The sequence below is a fragment of the Sitophilus oryzae genome, unplaced genomic scaffold, assembly GCF_002938485.1.
Source record: "Sitophilus oryzae breed Bouriz unplaced genomic scaffold, Soryzae_2.0 scaffold_1499_pilon_pilon, whole genome shotgun sequence".
NCBI classification, from domain to species: domain Eukaryota; kingdom Metazoa; phylum Arthropoda; class Insecta; order Coleoptera; family Curculionidae; genus Sitophilus; species Sitophilus oryzae.
Genome location: NW_022146168.1, coordinates 5,271,278 through 5,291,932, shown reverse-complemented (window position 1 = coordinate 5,291,932; position 20,655 = coordinate 5,271,278). Strand labels below are relative to the sequence as shown.

The 20,655-nt window shown below is 33.6% G+C and overlaps 1 protein-coding gene across 2 annotated transcripts; it reads right to left on the bottom strand.

Annotated features, from left to right (window-relative positions):
• Positions 1-61: 61 nt before the first annotated feature.
• Positions 62-20,602, bottom strand: LOC115877910 (mediator of RNA polymerase II transcription subunit 24). 2 transcript variants are annotated; one of them, XM_030894260.1, is made up of 10 exons: positions 20,073-20,602; positions 19,806-20,021; positions 19,502-19,747; positions 19,258-19,448; positions 18,954-19,208; positions 10,706-10,913; positions 10,406-10,654; positions 8,437-8,875; positions 2,664-2,874; positions 62-525 (listed from the first exon to the last, which is right to left on the bottom strand). In XM_030894260.1, the coding sequence occupies exons 1-10, from the start codon at positions 20,401-20,403 to the stop codon at positions 130-132; spliced, it is 2,742 nt and encodes a 913-aa protein (XP_030750120.1). In that variant the 5' UTR covers positions 20,404-20,602; the 3' UTR covers positions 62-129. The 2 variants fall into 2 exon arrangements, with proteins under 2 accessions (XP_030750120.1, XP_030750121.1); XM_030894261.1 differs by having other exon boundaries at positions 19,812-20,021.
• Between the last annotated feature and the right edge of the window lie 53 nt (positions 20,603-20,655).

Sequence of the window (20,655 nt, the reverse complement as noted above, 5' to 3'; positions counted from 1 at the left end):
TTATTCACTGCATAGCTATTTTTAGTTTAAACCAAATTGTTACCATTGAAAAATTGAAAAATTTTAGTATTTTTTTTTTATTTTATATCCTTTAAAAATGTACATTTACATATCCTATAAACTAATTTCTTAATTCATACTAATCGACATTTTCCTTAAGTGGTAATTCCGAAGTACACATAAATCTTTAGCCATATTAATCCTGCCCGAAGTGGTACAAACGTCGTGCAGATGCAACAATACCGAATAACTGAACAAATCCGGCAAAGTTTTCAGTAAATCCGATATCAGATTGGGAGGAATGTAAGCTAAGAGAGGATTGGCTGACGGAATTTTGACCTCGACCAACGCTTTGACGAAATTGAATATAAAATAGGTTTGAGGCTTGATCCCTCCTTCTTGCATCCTTTCAAACATCGACAGCAATTGTAGGAAGGCGTATATTATTTTCGTTGCTGAACTATCGGGACTGCAATCCTCGGAGTTATCCAACCTTGGGATTTTAGCCGGAGGTTCTTCTACCGTCTGTTAAAAATATATATATATTTTGATCTCCTGGTTCATATGCCGGGTATTTCTGAAAAGTGGCTCACCTCTATTATTTTTTTTCGGATAAAAAAAACCAGATTTGACTTGTTAGTATATGACATAAATTAGGATACGAGGACGTATTCATTTGTTTTCGGTCACTTCCTGTTTCACCGGAAATTACTAACACATCTGATTTTTAAATGGCACCCCCGGTATTTTTTACTTCGTTTGATAGAAACTGAGACTTGAATAGAATGACATAGAATATGTCAACTTTTGACATTTTTGCTTAAAAAAATCGTATTTTAAACTTCAATCTAGAGTGCCATGGCTGTGTTAAACTAACTAATTTTTAATCAAGGAGCCTTGGAAAAATAGATTTGATCGTCTAATATTTTTCGTGTTAAAAGATGCCTAAATCGTATTTTTAATCATATCTCAATGTTTTCAAATGGAACGAGGGTGGCTCATTAGCATATTTGGAAAAAGCATTTTTTACTAATAATTGGGTACCACACATTGATTTTTCGAGTCAAATTGTCTTTATGGACCGCATGTTACAATTTCAAATAAACCATATGCGAAAATATCAAAAGTTGACATATGATATGTCATTCTATTCAGAGTGTAATTTTATATACAGGGTGGGCCAAGGGTGGGAAATTTTCCACCCCAATTTTTCTCGTTTAAAAAATTTGGAAAAATGCTCGGACACGTCGATTTAGTTTTCGAGGGGGAAAAAATATCATAAAATCACTTTCACACCTACAACCCCCAAGGCGGGGGCGGCGCCACCCCTAATTTCTTAAATGGAAAGGGGGACCGAGTGATACCTCGTTTGAAAGGTCTTTCAATTCCCTTTCTAATGATATAAGATATCGTGTACTTTCGTTCAGTAGTTTTAGAGATTTATTGATTTACAGTAGATTTTTTTTAATTTATCAGCTAAGTGGTGAAAAAATCATGTATTTTTTTGGCAAACTGTGTATACTAAAAATTTTAACTAATCAATCTGCATCGATCCACGCCCAAAAATCTTTCAATTCGGAATGAGTGAAAAAAGCTCAATATTTTGGCCGGGAAAATTTTTAGAAATTTTAAAATATAAAAAAAAATTTTAAGCTTTTTTATTTAAAAGCTTAATTTTTAGTATACACAGTTTGCCAAAAAAATACATACAGAAAGAAAAAAAATAAAAACCGATTTTTTCACCACTTAGCTGATAAATTAAAATCTACTTTAAATGAATAAATCTCTAAAACTACTGAACGAAAGCACATGATATCTTATATCATTAGAAAGGGAATTGAAAGACCTTTCACATGAGGTATCACTCGGCCCCCCTTTCCATTTAAGAATTTAGGGGAGGCGCTGGCGCCTGCCCCGTCTTGGGGGTTGTAGGTGTGAAAATGATTTTATGATATTTTTTCCCCCTCGAAAACTAAATTGACCTGTCCGGGCGTTTTTCCAAATTTTAATTTTAAACGGGAAAAATTGGGGTGGAAAGTTTCCATTGACCCACCCTGTAGTAGTAGTAGTAAAATATAAAAATAACTAGGGTATCATTTAAAAAACAAAAGTAGTCATTTCCGGTAAAACAGGAAGTGGCCAACCAACGTACCAAATCTCGTTTTTTATCTGAAAAAATATAAAAGTTATAAGATGAGCCACTTTTAAGAAACACCCGGTATAGTTGCAAGTCTGAGGACTCATTCTATGTGCAAAAAAAATAATTTCATTATCATTAATTGGTGGCAGATTATAAATCAGTCAAGGATTTTATTTCATAAAGTGGTTTATGTAAAATGTATAAATCTGGGGAAAACATTGTGTCAGGACTTAAATCTTCCATATTTTATATTTTAACACGTTTAAAAAAATAGAACGCTACTGATTAACTAGAATTTAAGTCGGCCATATTAAAGTACTTTCCCTGTCTGGCTAATTTTCAGAATATACTTCTTTTTTACTCTTTTTAGTCAACGATTTCGGTTTCCGATAAAATCCATGTTCCGATAAAATCCGTAAGAGGGATCAACGTCCCAACGTTGCCATTTACATAAATTTCGACATAAAAAATTTTAGAATCAAGTCCCAGGCTCGGATATGATATCTTTTAGACAGTTATTTACCTCTGCAACTGAATCCCACGCCGTGTATAAACAATAACATGTTAAGTATGCTAAGGAGGAGAGTTGTGGCTCAATAAGCGTGTAGGAATGCGAATCGACGTTCAGTATTTGGGGCAGAATGTGGGAAAGTAGTTCAACTGTACATGATACAATATCGACGTGAAATAGAGCTAACGCTAGATCCACACCCCGCTGCAGCTGATCTCTAAATCTAAAAAATATATAATTTATATTTTACCAAATCACACGCAACATTTCATATGTAAAATTATACCATACGAACGAAAAAAAAAATGGCGTCAAAGACGGCTGGGAAATGATAATTGATGATGATGTTGATTAAGCCCTAGACGTCATTAACTTAGCCCGTGCTGTTTTTTTTTCAATGGCGCTTACTGCCAGTTGGCCTTAAAAAGGTTTTAATTTAAATTTATATTTAGTAAAGGTGATTTTTTTTAAATGGTGTAGTTTAAAATTCGCAAAAAAAAATAATTTTTGGCAAAGAGATTTGTGTGTCTGGAAACGTTCTGCCTTTCTATAATTAGTGTTTTTGGCAAGATTTAGTAAATGACGTCTAGAGATTGACAACGCCAAAATTATCATCGGTAATCATTCCCCAGCCATACTTGACGCCGTTTTTTTTCGATCATACGGAACTAATTACTAAGGTAATTTAATGTCTTTTTTTTCGACCGTAGATAAGGTTGTTAAACATGCAACCAGACAAAATTCTTAGTTTCAACCAATTTCTTGTTACTTCTTTACTGGAATTTTGTATTCAATACTGCTAAAGACATACTTTTTTAATAGTTTGGCAACAATGCACGTATGTTTTACCATCGTTCAACGTTGCGTCATATACAGGTTGTTAATTTGTTTATTACTCGCGGCAAGAGCTTTATGGGTGAAATATGGCAACCTCGGCCCGCTCGTCGAGAGACAACGTGACGCACAGTGCTTCGAACATATGACTCTAGAGGACAAAAATGCAAAACTACTCTTTTATTGTAGGCAATTAATTCAAACTAGGTTTATTTGACACAAATGATGAGTACTCTCATTGTACTAAATGATGATGTTCTTAGTCCCACGTTTATGAAAAAAATCATATAAATAATAAAAATGTTGGAGCTGTGTTCCATCTAAGGAAATAATAATTTATAGTATGAAAACGGAGTAAGTATTAAATAAATCCCTGTGATAAAAAAGAATTGAAATAACATTGGAACATGATTCCTACAATATAAGCCTAATATAAGATAAAAATGTTTTTCTTTAATGAAAAAAAAACATTAATATTATATTTAATTAAAAAAAAACTTAAGATACTATAAATTTACTTTAGGACAACAAAATGCATAGATCGTAACTACTCTGATTCAGAAGAATCACTGCTGACAGAATCTTCCAAATCTATAGTATCGAAATCACAGGTAGATGAAGTATGCTTACATATAAGATATTTCTGTACATTATTTTCTAATATATGTTACTTTTTCGCGTTGTTACTGTTCTTTTTGTTGGTATGAGGGGTTCGGATGTTAATAGTTACCTCTTTAATAGACCATATCCATATATTATTTTTTCCTTTTCTTGGGTATGAGGTTGTATAATAAATTGAAAGATGGAAACTTTTTTATGCGACGTTTCGCTCCAACATAATGGGCTTTTTCAGGCACAAGTGGTGTCTCATTTGACTGGAAGGTTCATCAATATCTAATAAAGAACACCTTTTTTGAAATACAAATAATTTTGAGTTCTTGTCCTTATGATCAAGCCAGTATTGAGTAAGTATTAACCAGATCGGCATTGCTTATCAATTTTACTCCATCTGAAAAGTATTATAAAATAAAGTTCGTCGCAAGCAGACGCAGGTGAACTATACAAAAATTAAAAGTGTATGAATATGACAACAAAAATATTCAATAAATACGATATGTTTTGATATGTTTTTTTTTAAATGCCTTTTTGAAGTTTGAAAACGTAAAATTTTTATACCCGTTTAGAAATCATCTTAAAAAAATAAATAAAAACTAAACAATCACAAACTTGTTTAGAAATAAATTTAAAGTACATACCTTGTTTAACAATATCCATAGTGGCTTTCAATTAAGTACGTAACGTTTAGCTCCATAATATACAGAACTACTATGAATGTTATTCACTGATAAGATAATGATCGCAAAATTTATTTTTAGTAAAAATATTTGCTAACAAAAATCGCTGTTTATGAAAAATATTATACAGGATGGTTGAACATTGCTATAAGTATAAAATTACATATTCAGATATTAGTAAATTTTAACTTTTTTTTCGATTTTTGTCCATGGGACGAAGCACTGTGCGACGGGACGAGTCGGCAGCTTAGCTTAGTACACATTTGGAATGTAGGCAGTGTTGCCATTCTGTTTCCCAATAACTAACCGTCCAATTAACAATCTGTATATTGCCGCACTCTATCTTTCGCGTAAAAACAGGATGAAATAGATTGACCTAAACTTAGTCCTACCTAGATTTTAGTCCTAAACTCAAGAATATTAATCATGGTTAACGAACGCTAGCGTTCGTGCTTCTAACGTATAGATCTTAACATAAGCCTTAGCCCTAACGTGTCTTAAGAAATATGGGATATTTTATATTCTTAGAGCCTAATATTAATACAAAATTAAATAATATTCGACATGTTGGATTTGACGGTTTATAAATGTTAATAAAGTAGTTATTTTTTGATCCAGAAAATATCGTTCACAAACAAGTAAATGTTATAATAGTAAAAATTAGTCTCTCTAGTATTCAAAATTTTAAAAATATTTGCGAAGTTAGGTTAGCATGTTTCATATGAGCGCAAGCATAATATTAATTTAATTAGGGTTAATGTTAAGGCTAAGGTTAGGACTAATATTCAAAGTATGAACCCACCATAAGTCATTTCTTAAATCACTACACACTGTTTCTAGTAACTGTCATTTCACACTTTTGGTTATGTTGACGTATATCTGTCAGTGTCAAAATTAAAAATCGACTGCACTGTTAAACAAAATTCAGATCTGTTTGTTACTAAAATAATTATTACTAAAACTCGAAAGTGCGCCTAAAATTCTTAATTGAAACACAAGCAAAATGAATAAAGGTCTAAACATGTTCGAAAGAAAGAGAAAAAACAAACGAAACATGTAGAAAAAAAAACAAACGAAAGATCAGATACATCCTAAGGGCGCAAACATAGTGAGGCATCTCGATGCGATGCTCGCCAAGATGCTGGCTGCGCTGCTCGCCAGGATGGTAGCCGCGATGCATCCTACGCGCACAGTTTTAAAACGGGGAATAGGTGCGCGTAGGCATACTGAAGCATTTACCATGGCCGTTTTATTAAGCACCAGCTTATGTAATAGTAGTTATTAATTATTATAGGCTTGGTGCATTTCAGTTGATTTCAACAAATTCCTACCGCAACATTTCAATTGCAAAAATCAGAAATTATCCCGATCTATTTCACGTCGCCGTCATGTTGATTGCATAGAATAATATTGTAATCGTGGTTTTGTTATAATATTTAAGTATTTTTGTTTTTTGGTAGTGCAGTTATTGAGACAAAAAAGAGATAAAACACTCAGGTACGAGGTTTGTGTGATGTAACGCTGTTTCGGGTAGTAAAAAATAAATGAAAAAGAATTCGAACTAGGCGTCGTGCTATGTTGTGACAATTTAAAATGTTAATAAAATTGCAGAAAAAATGTTAACGCACAAAGGAGAGCGCAATTAGGGCGTTGTTGGGTGCAATTACATGCAATAACACAACTTTCCCGGATATTCAACTCTCCCGAAACAAAATTTTATAGCTTCATAGTTTCTCATACCGATCTGATCAAAAGCAAAAATGGTTTCAAGCAGTTCGACGAAACAAGTGAGTAAACAAAGTGCAGTTACATAATCAAAAAATTAAAAAGACATATCATATACTATGAGAGGATAAAATATAATTTGCAATATTAATGGTACACTTTTTTTAATCAACTAGTGATTAAAGTAATTACTATAAATAAATAAAGTCCATAAACTAATTTCGATTTTGAAAATAACTACTGTCACTAGAAACTTGCCATGACGACATCAGCCCTCTTTGTTGCCATTTTATTGAAAAATTGCTCTTTATTCAAAATCTGAGCTAGATAGGTATAGGACACCCTAATATATGTAGTTTGAAAGATCATTTGAATCTGTTTCGATTTATTTTAAAAAATAGGTTATCGTATTTGAAATAACAAAGTTTTTATGTAAAATAAATATTTAAAATTTTCAATTTCAATTTCAATTTATTCAAGTATTAAATTTAATATTACAATAATTCATTCATACTATAACAATAATTATGTATAATATCTTAAAACATATTTTATTATTGCACCTAGATCACCTACGATCTGTATGTGCAAAATCTAAAATCTAAATGTATAAAATTAACAAAATTGTAAATTAATTATTTTACTTATCTATCTAACTATAAAAATAAATCATCAATTTTTGGTACCCCTGTATAAATTTAAGGGAGCAATACAATTTTTCAGTAAAGTTTATTTCTCTATCTTTAAACTCAGCACAAGAATTAATTCTAAAAAGTAATGTACAGGGTGTTGATAATCTATTCCATTGTAGCATGCATATTTAAATATCTTTAAATATCTCAAAAACCAAAGCTTGTAAACATATTAATATATAATAACCCTTATAATACATGCCTTATTTTGTGTCCAAGGATCCAAATATGAATTAAAATACCGGGTGTTCCATAAGAAAAAATATAATTTTGGTGTAAATCTTAGTTCTGACATACCCTGTACATTTCAAAATAATTTTAAATTATGCACATGGTCTTCCCACATATGCCCATAAAATATTTTGTTTCTACATATTTCCGTTTTCGTATAATCAACCGAGGCTAATGAGTTGCGCCACCCCGTATATAGGTGTTCCATTTAAAAAAATATTCGCGATCCACTCACACTTTTTTGAGCCACCCTTTAGAATTTCAAATATTTTTCTCAAATACATCCTAATAGATACTTTATGTCTGGACTACAAAATTCATAAGCTTTTTATTATTAGAACTGCAGATCGCACTATTGCCGGACCCTGTAAAATAAAGGTTATTACATTGTTGGTGATAAATTAAATATTAGTATTGTGAACATTTTATTCCAACCGACTCTAGTTCGACATATGCTCAACGAATTGTGATCCTAAACCGGCCAATCAAATGTAAAGTTTCAGGCATCCGCGTCCGCTTCTCGCAAAAAACAAAAATTTTGTTTCCTAGGAAGCATCGCGCTAAACGTCTAGGTGCGTGGCGAGGTGCGAGGCTCCAGTATGTTTTGACGCATAAATTTGTACATGTTTGATTCAGCATCGCCGGATGGCGAGGTGAATGGCGCGCATCGCATCGAGATGAAATGCCCTACACTATGTTTGTACGATAGTCGCGATGCATCCTACGCGCACTTACCCGCCGTTTTAAAACAGTGCGCGTAGGATGCATCGCGGCTACCATCCTGGCGAGCAGCGCGGCCAGCATCTTGGCGAGCATCGCATCGAGATGCCTTACTATGTTTATGCCCTAACAATCGGATATTAAATAAAAAAAATTAATGACATAACGTTCGACGATTGTTGTACAGACTATATCTTTATATAGTTTGCTGCAAAAACTAAAAAAATAAATAGTTTTCCTTTATGGAATTAATTACAATAGACATCACAACATCAGACAGTTACTTACCTCAGTTTTAATAATTCCTGAATTACGGCATTGACCAACCACCGAGCACCTGCCGTATCCAACAAGCAATGCAGATTCTTGGCAGAATTGTAGTCCAACCAACCCTTTGTAATCCCACAATTCCATGTGCTGTGCAACAATTCCGTGGCCGGAGCCCTGGACACCAAGTGATGGCTACTTTTCGAAGCGGGCAGTTGTATGTCCCTTTGCATTTTCCTTATTATGTCGCACGTTAGTTGCCAGCGAACTCTTATGCTGTCGTCCTCGGTCGTGGGCATTGTTAGAAGTTGCTGTACCATGTTCATTGGCTTCAGCAGGGTGTCTTGGGGGGCTGTTCGCATGTATGAACAGAGATATGTCGCTGCGGCAATAGGCAGGCAACACATTTTGCCTCGTACCGAATCCAGGATTCTCTTTACATCAGAAGTGGACAAAGCACCTATGGGCAGATGAAAGAATATATGTATACCGGGTGCGTCTCAAAAGTGGCTCACCTCTATAACTTTTTTATTTGTTCAGATAAAAAAAAAGAGATTTGGTATCTTAGTATATGAATAAATTAGAATTAATAGACGCATTCAATTGTTTTTGGTCACTTCCTGTTTCACCGGAAATGACTACAACTTTTGATTTTTAAATGGCACCCTCGATATATTTCTACTTTATTGGATAGAAATGACACTCTGAATAGAATGACATATCATATGTCAACTTCTGACATTTTCGCATATGGTTTATTTGAAATTGTAACATGCGATTCATAACGACAAATTGACTCGAAATACCAAGTGTGCGGTATTAAATTATTCGTAAAAAAATGCTTTTTCCAAATATGCTAATAAGCCACTCATGTTACATTTGAAAAAATTGAGTAATTATTAAAAAAACGATTTGACCATCGTTTGACCAGCCAGGACAAAACACGAAAGGCATTAAACGATCAAATCTATTTTTTCAAGGCTCCTTGATTAAAAATTAGTGTTTTTAAACTTCATGGCGCTCTAGAATTTAAAATACAATTTTTTTTAAAGCGAAGATGTCAAAAGTTGACATATGGTATGTCATTCTACTCAGAGTGTCATTTTCTATCGAATAAAGTAAAAGTAAACCGAGGGTGCCATTTAAAAATCAAAAGTTGTAGTCATTTCCGGTGAAACAGGAAGTGACCAAAAACAATTGAATATGTCAATCAATCCCAATTTATGTCATATACTAACATACCAAATCTCGTTTCTTTATCTGAAAAAATAAAAAAGTTATAGGCGATGAGCCACTTTCGAGACGCACCCGGTATAATAACGTCTGATCCAATGACTAAAGAATACAAGGACATGTAACGTCCATATACGGGCTGCAGCAGAATTTGTGACCTTAGACGCCATTTCTTTGGAAGCAACGAATGAGTCATCAGCTGGTCATCAGCGACAATTTTAGCAATTTTCAATAGTTGGTTGTTTTAGTGAACTTTGTGTAAACTCTATTACAATGGTAATTTGTTCAGCTTTCAAGTGTAAAAGGTACAATGATAAAAAAGAGCCAAGAGTTACGTTTTAACTCCTGGCTAAAGGAAATAAACAGCCCACTCCACCTTTTTAGCGTTTTTTTTATTGAATTTGATAATTATTTTTCTGATATTATATGTACTTGATATGTGCTATACGTCGATACTAGTTTAGTACCTTTTGTTAACATTTTAATACGTTTTTTTCGTAAGTAATTAGTATGATACCACCGGATACACCACAGGCGTAGTAAAAACATTTATCAAAAATATAAATATCGGTTCAAGCGGCTATGCTAGGAAAAATATGTGCCACGGCACTGTTTGGAAGAAAGGTCAGTTTGGTCTCGGGTGTCCTTGTATTCTTTAGTCATTGGTCTGATCAATGAATCAACAGACAACATCCCAAAAATAACACACAACAGCTGATAGCTATCTGAATTAAATATGAATATTTTTTTGTCTTACCTTGTTCCCAAGCAACTAAAACTTCCTTCATAACACCGGGCATATTGAACAGAATATCTCTCAGTTTCATCGTGGGCTTAAAGTCAACTTCCTCTGTATTAAACTGTTGAATCAAAGCTTCAACAATACTGGGATCGCTCATGTTTAGAAGTTGCAAGGGTGCTTTCGGTTTGTGACGATCCACCATACAGTCATTCACCCACTGTTCAAAAAGTGATTCGCCACCTGGACCCAACACAGCAGATGCTCCTAATTATAGTAAAACAATATAGAAGAAATGTCAAATATTGATCTTTTTACCATAATTCTGTACAATGGAAATTAGCATTACAAAACTGATATCAAACAACTGAATTCTCGCGTTGTCTTGTCCTAATTTATAGCATTCATTGAAACGAATCAACCTATTGACGAGTGTGCGCAGTTGGTTAGAGCTACACGCCACTGCCAGGATCAATTCGAAATTTTTACCAGTTAACAGTTGTTGAATCATACCTAAAATAACATCCTGAAAAAATAGAGTCAATCAAGCCGTTACCCTGGAGAGTGAAGGCCAGATAGCTCTGACGTAAAAATCTGATACGTCATCAAAGGAAGGCGGATGATCGTGTAGTGGATGAACGTTTCCAATAGTAGAGATGATGCTTTCCGATTTCCAAATAATTGTTTGTTAATTTAGGTAGCTTAGTATGTTGTAGATTAGTTAAAAGTAGGTGATCAATAATAAAAGCACAAATACGCTACTGAAACAACTATAAAAAGATCATAAAATTGACATATCATGCTACTTATTTTTAACAAGTAGTAATTAAATGCGAAAATACAAAATCAAAAAAATATTCAACTCTAAATGAATGTTACAATAGATTGGTTTACTACTTGTATAATACCATATAATCGCAAAAAAACGACCTCTTGTCTTGTTGAAACGAGCCGATACCAATTCTGACGGCGTTTTTTTTCAATTGTATGGTATAAAAAAATTAGTATTTAAAAATAAATACTAAAAAGTTATTTTTTGAGAAAGTAACTATTTTTAAGTCTCTTTCCATAATTGACGATAATCTCACTGCAATTCAAGTCCTGAGACAATGTCTTTCAAGATCTATACACTTTGCATAAGTAAAATAATTATAGAATAAACAGGAAGTAACAAAATAAACTCAGAAAAGCAAAACAAATAGAAAAAAATCATAATATCAAACTCAAATATGCCAAGTGAAATGTCAAAGAAAATTGACAAAAGAAGTTATTTCCTTGACTTTTCTTGAATACAGATATAGTACAAAAAATAAATACTAAAATGTTATTTTTCATATTTTTTTGTTTGTGAATACCATGGTGAGAAAGTAACTATTGTTTAAGTCTCTTTCAAAGATTGACAATAATCTCACTGTAATTCAAATCCTGAGACAATGTCTTTCAGGACCTATAGGCTTGGTACATTCTCCTGCTGGTGCTATCAACATCGAAGAGTATTGTAAACAACTAATATACAGGGTGGCCCGAATTGTATTCCGGAAACTTCGGCAGCATATTCTGCAGATAAAAATATGTAAAAAAGTTCGTATAAATGTATGTCCTAAAATGCTTAGTTTCGGAGATACAGGGTGTTGAAGTTTAATTTTTATATCGATTTTTTCCAAATGATTTATGAAGTAACGTCAATATTTGGATGAAAATTGATGTCTGGGAGTTTTTTGGCTTGGGAAATTTGATTTTGATGTCAATATGACTCCTACTTATAGAGGGCGCCACCTACATATTTTTTAACTGGTTTGAAGAGTAATAACTTTTCGTCTGTACCTGTATAAAACTACTGAATAAAAAAATATACATTTACGACTCTTTTTACGTAAAAAAGGTCTTTTGGTAAAAATCGCTATGAGTAATGGTTTTGGAGATATTTGAAATCGAAATTATCAATATCTGTCATCACTGACATAAATTAAACATGTTGACTAAATAGTTATTAGACTGAGATCATAAATTTGAAATGTTTTTCTACCAAAAGTTCAACAACAACTGTTTTATCATCATTTTTTTGCAGAAAAAATATGATTAATTTAAAAAAATAAAAATTTCCCTAATTTATCATTTCAGCGAAATAACCACCTACTCAACGTGTTTATTTTTCGTCAATAATGGCATGTATTGACTGTTTCCATTCTAAATATCTTGAGAACGGTTGCTCGTAGCGGTTTTCACAAAGAGATCTTTTTTAGGTAAAAAATCACAGAGATGTATATTTTTCCCTCGGTAGTTTTATACAGGTACGGACAAAAAGTTATTACGCTTCAAAACAGTTAAAACGCACGTAGGTGGCGCCCTCTACCAGTAGGAGTCATATTAACATCAAAATCAAATTTCTCATGTCAAAAACTCCCAGACACCAATTTTCATCTTAATATTGACGTTACTTCAGAAATTATTTGGAAAAAATCGAAATAAAAATGAAATTTCTACACCCTGTATCTCTGAAACTAAGCATTTGAGGACATACATTTATAAGAACTTTTTTACCTATTTTTATCTGCAGAATATGCTGCCGAAGTAAATGCACAGGTTTAAATAGCGAATATACGAAAAATTTATTTTATAATTATTCTATTACAGTGTTAGGAAGTGTAATTTGTGAAAATTCTAAAAATAAAAAAAAAGTAAATATTTTGATATCTTCAGAAGATCTAACTTGTATTGTAATTTATTATTCCAGCTAAAAACATTTTTAGATGAGTTCAACTACGATAGCGAGTACAGTTTTAATCACCGGTTTTGCTAGTAGGGTCATAATTGGGGCTATGTCGGCTATAACGAAATTTTTAAAGGTACATTATTATAATTTTAGATGTTCATAAAACATTTAATGACTAGTTGATTAAAAAAAAATACCATTAATATTGCAAATTATATGTTATACTCTCATAGTATATTACAACACGACGCCTGGTCCGGATTCTTTTTCACTTATTTTTACTACACGAAACAGCGTTATATCACACAAACCCCATACCTGAGTGTTTTATAGTTGCAATAACTGCACTAGCAAAAAACTAAAATACTTAAATATTATGACAAAGCCAAAATTTCAATATTACTTTAATGCGATCAACATGAACTGTAACCGGGACGCGTATTGGCATTGTCTCCTATGGTACGACGCAGCCTTAGAAAAATGTATGTCGAATCACGAACGACAATGTACCACGATTTGCGAATAATAGGCTCGACAGTCTCTCCTGCATTAGGACGCCGCGCTGTATACTGAGGCGGCTAAATAGAGTAGATTATTTTCTGCGGAAATGCTAAGTAGGAGGGACAATATCTTCCGTTTTTTCGGCGCCTTTGAGTAGTAGTTGTTTTGTTTTAACATCACGTTGCTCGCTGATGGTTGAAATTCGTCGCGCTACAATCCGCTACACGGTCAAAATCGCAATAAAGGTTAATCCAAAATGGAGGAAAGTGTTAAGAGTATTTTAACGCAATTTTGCAATAACAACAGTGCCAGATTAATACATTTCACGTTTAATAGTGACTTTAATTATACTTGTGAGATTCGAGCTCATTATGACGAAAAAGAAAAACTCGCACCCGAATTTTGTGACCGCTTGATAACAGAGTTCGGCTCAAGTGCAATTCGATTTAAGTGCAACTAATTGGATAGTCCGATATACTTATCCGAATGTTAAACGACTGAAATTCAGAAAGGTGTTTGTTTGCCAACATAGCACGTTCGGCAAAATTAAAAATCGTGCAAGATGTGACACAAGGATTCGTGACAAGAACTGTAAAGCCCCGTTCTCAGAACTACGTCGTGTCGACTGCGACACTGATTGACACTTCAAACGACCAATGGGAGCTGTACTAAATTTAAAATTGACAGCTGTTTGAATTTTGTACAAATCTGATTGGTTCTTTTGTCGTGTCGCTGGCGACAGTCGCAGTTCTGAGAACGGGGCTTAAAGCCCCGTTCTCAGAACTGCGTCGTGTCGACAGCGACACTGATTGACACTTCAAACGACCAATGGGAGCTGTACTAAATTTAAAATTGACAGCTGTTTGAATTTTGTACAAATCTGATTGGTTCTTTTGTCGTGTCGCTGGCGACAGTCGCAGTTCTGAGAACGGGACTTAATGCTAAAATTGATTTCAAAATAAAACTAACGAATAAAAATACTGTAAGAAAAGATATTTTGTTGAAGGAAGGGCTGGATACGGTTGTGATGGTGAGTACTAATTTTTTTAATTAATCAGTAAGATTTTAAACAGGGAAAAGTGGCATTTGTATTAAAAATACACTTGTCGCGAAATTTTCGTGGTGGTATACTTATTACTATAATATTTCATAATACATAGTCTGCTTGCTTAGCGAAAACAACGCCCAAGATGGTTTTTCCTATTAATTTGTTCATATTTGAAATTTTAAATTGACTCTGTATACAGGGTGATCAAACTGAAGTCTGCACTATTGCTAACTTCTTTATTATTGCAGCTACAAGGTCGGTTAAATTAGTAAATTAATAGCATTTTTTCTGCTGATTAACGTGGTATGCACAGAAAATTAATTATACAATTGGGCAACGTGTTTTTAAGTTATTCAAAATTATTTTTAAATGGGACGCCTTGTATTTATGGGACACCTTATATTTATCTCTTATTCGATTACCCACACTTTTCTGAACATAAAAGGTTATTATGGCTAATTTTCTAAAATCGAAAATGGAATTATAAACCGAAAAAACAGTGAAAAAAGTCCAGATCTCCGATATTTTCACCCTAGACGAAAAGTTGAAAAGGGCCATAACTGAGTTATTTTCAAAGCAAAATAAAAACTCTAAATCACCATGGTTATTTTGCTGTGTAACACCAAAGGTTCCAACCCTCAACTGTAATGAGTTATTTTCGATTTTAGAATTAAAGTCATAATAGCCTTTTATGTTCAGAAAAGTGTGGGCAATCGCAATAAAAGATAGATATACAGGGTGTTCCATTTAAGAAATAATTTTCTTTTGAGATAACTCAAAAACGCGATGTTCAATGGTTTTTCTGTTTGTTTAGTTATATTAGTTTGCTACCTTAACCGACCTCGTAGCTCTAACACTGAAGAAGTTGGCAATAGTGTCGATTTAAGTTTGATCACCCTGTATATTTTTGCAGATTTCGTTCAAGCACAGTCACAGGGTTAATGTAGCAGAGGTATACAGTTATCTCCGCCTCACAGATAACGTTCAAAAGAAGTTTTTACAATATTTTGATGATGGTATGGGTCCAACTGTCGCTAAAGCATTTCATGAAATATCTTTAATGGAAGCTGATAAATTTGAAAAGGATCTAGCTAATGCGAAAGTTAATCCAACTGCACGTCAAATAAAGCATTTATACAATAAATGGAGGTGAAGTTTAGTTTCTGTTCCTGGTTAATGGAAATTCAATCTTTATTTATTTTAGGACGGTTAATTTTGGAACACGCAGTGAAGCTAGTATCTTCAAAGTAATTGAAAAGAAGAAACATTTGTATGTAGCTAAAGGATTTGGAGTTATTATTAAGGAAAATCCACTGATTATTGCGATTTTAACTCCCATCATGAAGCGTGCACACGTGCGTTGTTTTTGTCGACTCAAGCGGTTCGTGTGATCAAATGAACACCTGCGTAACGTTTATGTATGCTGCTTCAAAAATTGGTGCCATTCCTCTAGCTTGTATACTGCATACTGCGCAGACAGAAAGCAACTATACTCTAGCTTTCAGTGTTTTGAAGGAGCACTTAGGTATAAATGGTTTTGGAGGCCAAGGATACCCTTCATTGTTTATGACTGACGACAGTGCCAGTGAACGTAATACTTTAAGTTCTGTCTATCCATCTTCTCGTTTACTTTTGTGTTCATTCCATCTTTTGCAAGCTCTTTGGAGATGGGTTTAGGCATCCGAAAATCATATTTTAAATGAAGATCGAAAACCAATCATGAAGATGTTTCAAAGTATATTATATTCTTCCTGCATTGAAGAAGCCGAAACACAATACGATGTAATATTAAGGGAGAATGCATCCAAAAAATATCCCCAGCTCTTGAGTCACCTTGAATCAATTTGGGAGAGAACAGAATGGTGTTTATGCCTCAGAAACGACGTCCTTACCAGAGGTAATAACACAAACAATTATGTTGAGGCCTCTATAAGAATTTTTAAGGATATAGTACTTCAACGTTGCAAGGCGTTTAATGCATGTGTTCTTGTAGACTTCATTGTTAGTGTTTTCGAAACCTACCACAAGAAACATTTGTGGTGTTTGCTAATTCAAGGCGAAGTCAACCAAAATTATCATATCTGGCATTCCCTAAAAAGGCAAAATCTCTCGACGTACATAAAATGGACTCAAACACTTACAGAAGTTCTTCAGACGAAGATAGACATCTTTTTTACACCGCATATGTAGATATAGCATTATGTGATTGTCCATTTGGATAAGGCGGCCGGTTTTGCAAACACCTATGTGCGATTCAAGAGCGTTTTTCGCTGGTACTCAATACTTCGCCATTATTACGCTCCGAAAATAGAATTATTTTAGCTAAATTGGCATTGGGGAATGAAGCATCTAAGGACTTCTATATGGATATGGATATGGATATACCAATAAATATGCCTACTAGCACGAATGACCGACTCAGTGATAAAATTATACTGAAAATATTGAACAAAGTATAAACATACCAATGAATATCGAAGAAGAAAAATCAGTTAAAACTCAAAGAATAGGATTCACTGAAGGGCCGTCTGATCCCCTGCACATACGTGAAGTGACTATTTTAAAATCCAATTTTGTTAGAATTTCCGAAATTGCACTTAATAATCCAAATAGCGACTTAACTAAAGCAATACATAATATTAATCTTACACTTAGCCAGTTAACAACTGCTACACAAGTTCAGTCATATTTTTGCCAAATGAAAATCGCGAAGAAATGTTGTTACAACCGTGGACAGCAAATTGGAGTACAGCCTACATCCAAGTCCAGACGTAAAATTCGACCTGGATTTACGTCTGGGGCGAAGAGAATTCAGTCAGGTAGACCCTCAAAAAACGAAGTTAAACAGGTAATCAAAAAGAAGAGGAACTTATCGGCCAACGTGAATAAAAACACACCTAATGCAAAATCTCACTAACCTTGTTTTTTTTGTATGTATTGTTACAAATGAATAAATTAAAGCAAAAGACTTACATTTCATTTTTACATAGTAGATATTGTAGATATTGCCACTCAAATGTCACTACCCATGCTTTTATATATATATATATATATATATATATATATATATATATATATATATATATATATATATATATATATATATATATATATATATATATATATATATATATATATATATATATATATATATATATATATATATATATATTAATATGACATAATAAATGAAAGAAGCCATTTTGCTTAAGGCGTCACGCAAATTGCATTTTTATATAGTAGATATCGCCCCTCATAATGGGAAAATAATTTGTGACAATATCTACTGCACTTAGCCACTTTAAGATACAACGCGTGGCGTCCTAATGCAGGAGAGAATGTCGAGCCTATTATTCGCAAATCGTGGTACATTGTCTTCCGTGATTCGGCATACATTTTTCTAAGGCTGCGTCGTACCATAGGAGACAATGCCAATACGCAACCGGGACGGCGTGAAATACATAGCGAAAATTTCTGATTTCTGGCGTATACACCAGTAGGTATTAAAGTATTTTTTAATCTACTGCACTTAGCCGCTTTAAGATACAACGCGTGGCGTCCTAATGCAGGAGAGAATGTCGAGCCTATTATTCGCAAATCGTGGTACATTGTCTTCCGTGATTCGGCATACATTTTTCTAAGGCTGCGTCGTACCATAGGAGACAATGCCAATACGCAACCGGGACGGCGTGAAATACATAGCGAAAATTTCTGATTTCTGGCGTATACACCAGTAGGTATTAAAGTATTTTTTAGTCATTTTATTCATTCATATAAAAAGCCTCAATAAAAGAAGGCTTCCTAAAAATGATAATCTTAATAAAAACTGGGTTAACAAATTGTCAGTATAATTTAGCATACAGATAGAAACAATAGGATTCAAGAAGTTTTCCATTTTTTTAACATAGTAATTTTAGTGCGAAACTTACACCCAGGGTTGCCAGATCCTCATAATAGAAAAGCAGAACATTGTTGCTAATACAATATTAGGAGTGTCGACTGACAACACCCACCCTGTAATAAAACCTACAGCCAAAAAAAACGGTTTACATTATGTATAGTTAAAAAAAGACTTTTTAGGTCTAGACACTATTTAAAAGAGAGAAATGCGGGATAATTTACTTAAAAAGCAAAAGTTAAAAGCGAGGCTGTCCCCTCTAAGGTAGGACATCTGGCAACCCTGCTCATACCGAATGTGTACTTATAGGTTGAGTTTCGTCCGTCGCCACCTTTCGATGACGTCACGCGCAAGCCATCTAGCCTTCTTTTTTCTCTCATGTTCTAATACAGAATATTCAACTTGCCTGGGTTTTGTGATAATCTGCAGAAAGAGTTTTCAAAATATTCGAAAATGTTGATTCTGCTGAAATAATAACTTCCGGTATTCCCGTGTTAGGACTATTATCTAATTCTAAGAAAGTCGGTGGCGTTTTTCTTTTTTCCAATAAAATCTGTGATTGAGATTCACTCAATAGTCTAATTTTAGTTAGCTCATCTATTAAACATTTCAAACTGGAACAGGAACTGTTTGCATCCATGGCATCCAAAAGAGGACTATGCTAAATATAAAATAATATATAAAAAATTTCAATAATAAATTAAACTCACCTGCAACATCAGCTCAATTGAATTTGCAATACTAATATTATCTGTTTTTCCTCGAAGTTCTAACAGTATGTGTGGAACTTTAAGAAAAGTAAATGCACCCCAGTGGCTTTCATGTGATGTTTGATTCACACTGTATAAAGCCAATAAGCTCCCTCTGATAAGTTCAGCAAACAATCTGGCATCACTAAATCCTAATAGAATTATTGGAACACTAGGTTGCTGGGTCACCCTGTATGTTACATACCTTTAAGTCTTTGGAAAATCTGCAATTGTTCTGCTAAACTATTAGTAGAAGCCCCCGGATCTCCAATCAGTTTGACTTCGAGCCAACACTGAACTAAAGATCCTGGCCATGTTTCACTTTTAACTGGTAAACATAGCACATTTATATCAATATGTTCCAATTTAGCTACATACTTCTTAATTTCATCACTGTCTTGTAAAATAGTTAATAGTTCTGTACATTTGCCACTTGTCTCTTGGAAAAGCTCTATAAATCATAAAAAGCTTAAGTACCCATATAAAACTCAATAATTTAATTTGTATACCTATACCTGTATCATTATATTTTGCAAGGCAAATCATTGAAATGTAAAAATCATCTGTTAAAAGGATTTTTAAAAGATCCCCTGCCTTTTGTGTTAGGGATGAGGTATCTCTGCATTGCTGTAAAATATTAAGTAACCATAATGCAGCAGAAAGCACAGCAGTAGCTAATACTGTTTCTTCTGGTTTCCCACTACATGTTACACCAGGTAGCATCCCTAAAATAAAACTTTATCACCAAGAATTTTAAAATTTCTCTTTAACTTTACCTTCAAGAAACTCCAACAAACTAGAAACACAATGAACTTTATTCAGTTGATTATATTTACTAATTCTTTGAAGTACAGCAGCATGAGATACTAACTGTGCACTTAAAGAGTGTCTTAAATAACTTAAAACTAATTGGTTTGCACCAGTTCCCACTACAGCCTGTTGTAAAATACAGTCAGCTAAATTATATACATCTCCACTCACTCCTCTGGGTAAAACAGTTTTTATATTAATTCCCCATTGGAGGTCTGTCCATCTCTCCCTCCAGGCTCGTAAAAGCAGAGCTTTTAAGGAGCTTGTTTTACTTGTAGTTTTAGATTCCATAACCATTTTGAAAATTAGTGCATATTATAGTGAATCCAAACCAAAATATTGACTAGAGTCTTAGTAATATGTCCTATACCTAAAATACTTATTGTAGAAAATAATTTTCTTATAGTTTGCCGCAGATACGGCCTAATTTAAATAAATAAAAAACAGAAAACAAAACTTCAGTGACCGGACAAACAAAAGTGACAGTTCTTCTTCTTATTTATTTGCAAAAATTCTTAAACAGATGAGACGCCGGTCTATTGCTAAACA

Coding starts and splice junctions, on each gene's coding strand:
- LOC115877910 (XM_030894260.1), bottom strand. CDS start 20,403: ATGGTTATGGAATCTAAAACTACAAGTAAAACAAGCTCCTTAAAAGCT. Junction 19,748..19,805: donor ATATAATGATACAGGTATAG/GTATACAAATTA, acceptor TATGATTTATAG/AGCTTTTCCAAGAGACAAGT. Junction 8,876..10,405: donor TTTAGTTGCTTGGGAACAAG/GTAAGACAAAAA, acceptor ATCTGCCCATAG/GTGCTTTGTCCACTTCTGAT.